This window comes from Aplysia californica, unplaced genomic scaffold, assembly GCF_000002075.1.
Source record: "Aplysia californica isolate F4 #8 unplaced genomic scaffold, AplCal3.0 scaffold01089, whole genome shotgun sequence".
NCBI lineage: Eukaryota > Metazoa > Mollusca > Gastropoda > Aplysiida > Aplysiidae > Aplysia > Aplysia californica.
Genome location: NW_004798359.1, coordinates 96,014 through 99,885, shown reverse-complemented (window position 1 = coordinate 99,885; position 3,872 = coordinate 96,014). Strand labels below are relative to the sequence as shown.

At 44.4% G+C, this 3,872-nt stretch overlaps 1 protein-coding gene across 1 annotated transcript in view; it reads right to left on the bottom strand.

The window, feature by feature from the left end:
• The window catches only part of LOC101860937 (tripartite motif-containing protein 45-like), a 19,883-nt gene that overhangs the window by 9,066 nt on the left and 6,945 nt on the right, over window positions 1–3,872 (bottom strand). Inside the window, exon 2 of the mRNA XM_005111621.2 lies at window positions 298–1,846. Within this exon, the coding sequence (XP_005111678.1) occupies window positions 298–1,837 (1,540 nt within the window). The 5' untranslated portion in view covers window positions 1,838–1,846. The remainder of the gene's footprint in view (window positions 1–297; window positions 1,847–3,872) is intronic.

Genomic DNA, 3,872 nt, shown 5'->3' with positions numbered 1-3,872 from the left:
TCAAAAGATTTGATTTCTCTCAACGTACTTGGTAAAGCATTCCAGATCTTGGGGCCTTGGTATTCAAATGCCCTTTCACCCATTGTTTTAAGTTTCATAGATGGTAAAATAAATTTCTTTTTGTCAGCTGATGACCTTAAACTGCGAGTTGGAATGTACTGTGAAGTATTATTACAAGAAAGTAATAAACGCAAAAAAGGAGCAGAGAAAAGGATGGTCGATGTTTGGAAGGAAAGAAGGAGTAAACCACACCAGAGCACCATCCAAGAAAAGAAAAGTACAAAGAAAGAAGTTTACCTTCTACCTTGCCGTTTTCCTCTTTTGGTGACTTCTTCCTTCTGGAAGTATCACCATTGACTGAGATGTTTTCTGTGCTCAGTTTCTCACGTGACCAGAAACTGCTCGAAATTTTCTTTCTCTTTGAGAAATCTTGTCCCTCCCTTTCTGTTCTGGGAATCTTTGTCAATCGTGTGGTGTGCTCGAGGCCTGAGTTCATTCCTGGTCTGATGTTGCTGACGTCATTACTACTGCTGACGTCACATGGGGTGTCGTCTGCTACTTTCAGATCCTCGTCTCTGGGCTGGTTTTCAGAATTCGTGGTATCTTTTCTTTCTCCATCACCATGCCGACCGTCACCATGACCACTATCACCATGACGAACATCGCCAACGCTACCACCTATGTCTTTCAATAGCTTCCCAAACTGTTGAAGGTTTGGGAGTTTGAGTCGAGTGATGTTTTTCAGCACTTTCGGTCTGTGGCTGGGGTTGGCTTTCTCTTGATTAAAAATCTCCTCTCTCACCGACTCGGGGATGGTCGTCATAGAGCTGTTGGTGGAGTTGCTGTTACTGCAGCTGCTGATGTCGCCGTTGCTTTTGCTGTTGTTGCAGTTGCTGGTGCGCAAAGAGTACTCTAACAAAATCAGCTGGTGTGATTTTGTCTTTTTCTGGCGTCGATGTGAAAACTCGCAGAGAGAGCACAGGTTTTCCTGGCACTCCACGCAACGGGCCGTTACGCTCTTTCTCGTCTGCTCGCCGTCCCCACCATCGCGATCAGCATCGCCATCATCGTCGTCGTCATCATCATCATCGTCGCAACACGAGTCACACCGGAGATTGTTTGTGGCCTTGGTCAGCGCGTCGTGAGCAACGAGACGTTCCATCATGAAATTCCGTGGAAGATCGTCCAAGTTGACAGGTATCTTCACTTCCCGGAGACAATCTGGACAAAGAACGACCCTCGTCTCTTCAATCGACAGGTCTTCGGTGTTGTCTCTTTCACCGACGTCATTCACAAAACAAACAGAACTGGCGCCCGCTAGATTCAATCCTTCCAACGTATTGGACAAATCGTTTGAACTTCTGGCCACGACATTGACCCTGTGTGAGGAATGACCCTCACCTGTTGCGTCATTTTCGTGACAGCTGTTACTTCGTATAATGCGTTTCTCTATCAGTTTAGCGTGCCTGCTCCGTCCACGAGGTATGGCAGCCTTTGGCACGACAGACACGTCCGCAGCTGATGACGTCAACGCAGTTCTCGCGTCGCCTTCTTCTAGAAGATTCTCGGCACTGTTTCCAGCAGTTGACGGCACCAGCCAATCACTGGTGTGGTCAGTGTCAGATGACGAAGAAGCTTCCTCCTGATTGGCTGGATACGTCTGAAGGCTGCAGATACAGTCCGTACAAAATGTGTGCAGACAGGGCAAGATTCTTGGCAGGCGATATTTCTCCCCGCAAATACCGCACCTCAATCTTTTGTTCCTGGCGGACGTACTTTTTTCCTGGTTCCCTTCCTCCAAGGTGCCATTTTGCGAGGACAAGTTTGGCGCTTCCATTTCTGAGCTCTGGAAGTAGAAACACAAACAGCAATGAAACAAAGGGTCGCCAGGAAGAGATTAAGGCGTTGGCTTCAGGTGACCATTCACAAATAGTCGCTTTTAAGCACTAGGGGGCTATCCCGAAAAATGTTGGTTTGAGAAAATCGAAGGTAAAGTTTTTGAACCTTGTTCAGTTTCTTTAAAATACAAGGAGAGTTTTCTCTATAACGAAACAAATATACACACCAATGAAACTAAACGTTTCCTATAAGTAGGGCAATGCCCACTTTTGGTGTAGGTCAAGATTTCTGGAAACTCCCGAAATCTGGGTTGGCCCGCTTGTCGTAAAAAGTGACCAAATGACGTCAGCTAAAATTTGGCCAAAAATGAACCCTCCCCTTGTCATTTTTGTCGTCTTTCCCCCCCCTCCCCAGTTGACGTCAACCAAAATGTACATGTACATTTAGATAAAAAAAACTTGTTCTAATCTAGCTTCCAGCAGTTTGGCCTATTGGGAGATAACCGTTAATTTTAGCTTTTAGGCAAAAAAAAGATAATAGATTCAATTTAACTGTGTCTATTTCCGGCCAAGAAAATGTGGTCTATAATTTGTCTTCCTTTCTTTTCTGTTCTTCTCCAACCTTCTAGAGCACCACAGTTGACGACACCTCTGTGAGGACCCCTGTCATGTTAACTTTTGTCAACGTATCACTGTCACTCCCTTCTGTGAGCTGACGTTATTGGTGAACGGTCCGTAATAGAATCAGGTAACAGCAGTTGCGGTGGATGGACCAAGATTTGGGTGGGGCTTAGGTTTCTTCCACTTCTTTACCACCAGAAAGCAAGCAATACGAGCAAAACAGTGATGGTTTTTCTATACTCACGCACGGCGAGCCCCGGCATTTTGAGAACCATTCAATTTAAGCTCTTCTGGAATGTGGAGACGAAGCCGTTTCGCCTCCAAATCTCTCTAATTAGTTTATATCTGAAGAAAAAGTTGCCTCAAAAGTGGTTTGATGTAATTAATAACTGTTACATCTCAGCGGCACAAACACACTACACTCCAAACACATACCGTCTATGAGGTGGATGGGTCGTGTTGTTGTGGAAAATAGAACGCGCCTAATGGGCGCATAGGTATCTGTGTCACTGGGGAAAAGTGTGTCGTAAACTTTCACCCCATTGTCAGGGCTGGGAGAGCGTGAGCCCTCTGTGCAGTGTTATTTTTTTTAAAGTCTTCTACCTTTTTACAAGAAGAGTTTCATTAAAGACGGGCGTGTGAACCGGCTTATTCTTTCTGAACCCTAACGACATTTGATTGGCTGTTAGGTTGCTACAGTAGTAAGCGGTGACAACAGTGATTCGATAAACGGCAAGTCGCCAAGCTGATAACTGTGTATTTATTGTGTGCGATCAAAATGGTTTTTACTGCTTTTTTCGTTATTTAAGAAACTTTCATTAACTAAGGGATAGAGCTGGGGTGGGGACCGGGTGGGGGTGAGGGGCTCAAGCCCGTAAGCCCTTCACTACCCACCGCCACTGGGTAACAGTCTTTCTACAGGTCTCTCGCAACAAGCAAACCTTGTGGTTTACAGACAACATAATATCCACTCCAAACTCAGACAAAGCGATAAAAAACAGGATACACAAAAGTACTAATCGAATATCTATCTGAAAACACAGAACTAGAGACAACAAAGTATCATTATATTATATGCTGCACTGTATCTTGAAAATGCTTCTTTACTAAGCGATTATTTCACAAACACTAACGAGTAACCAAACATTTAAGAAAATAAACAGATGAGAGTTTTTACCAAATCACCACGCGTCTCTCTTACCTGAACCTGAAAAATTATTGTTAGGCCCATATTTACCGAGGCTCTCTTGTATATGAAAAAAAAAATCAAAACAGAATCACACCCCAAAAAAAACCCAAAAAAAAAACAAACGAATGACACAGAGACATGACAAACGACAAGCCCTGATTTTTCCCAACACAGGCCAGTGATGTCATCAGCCAGGCGTTAACAACAACAGACACTTCCCCCCC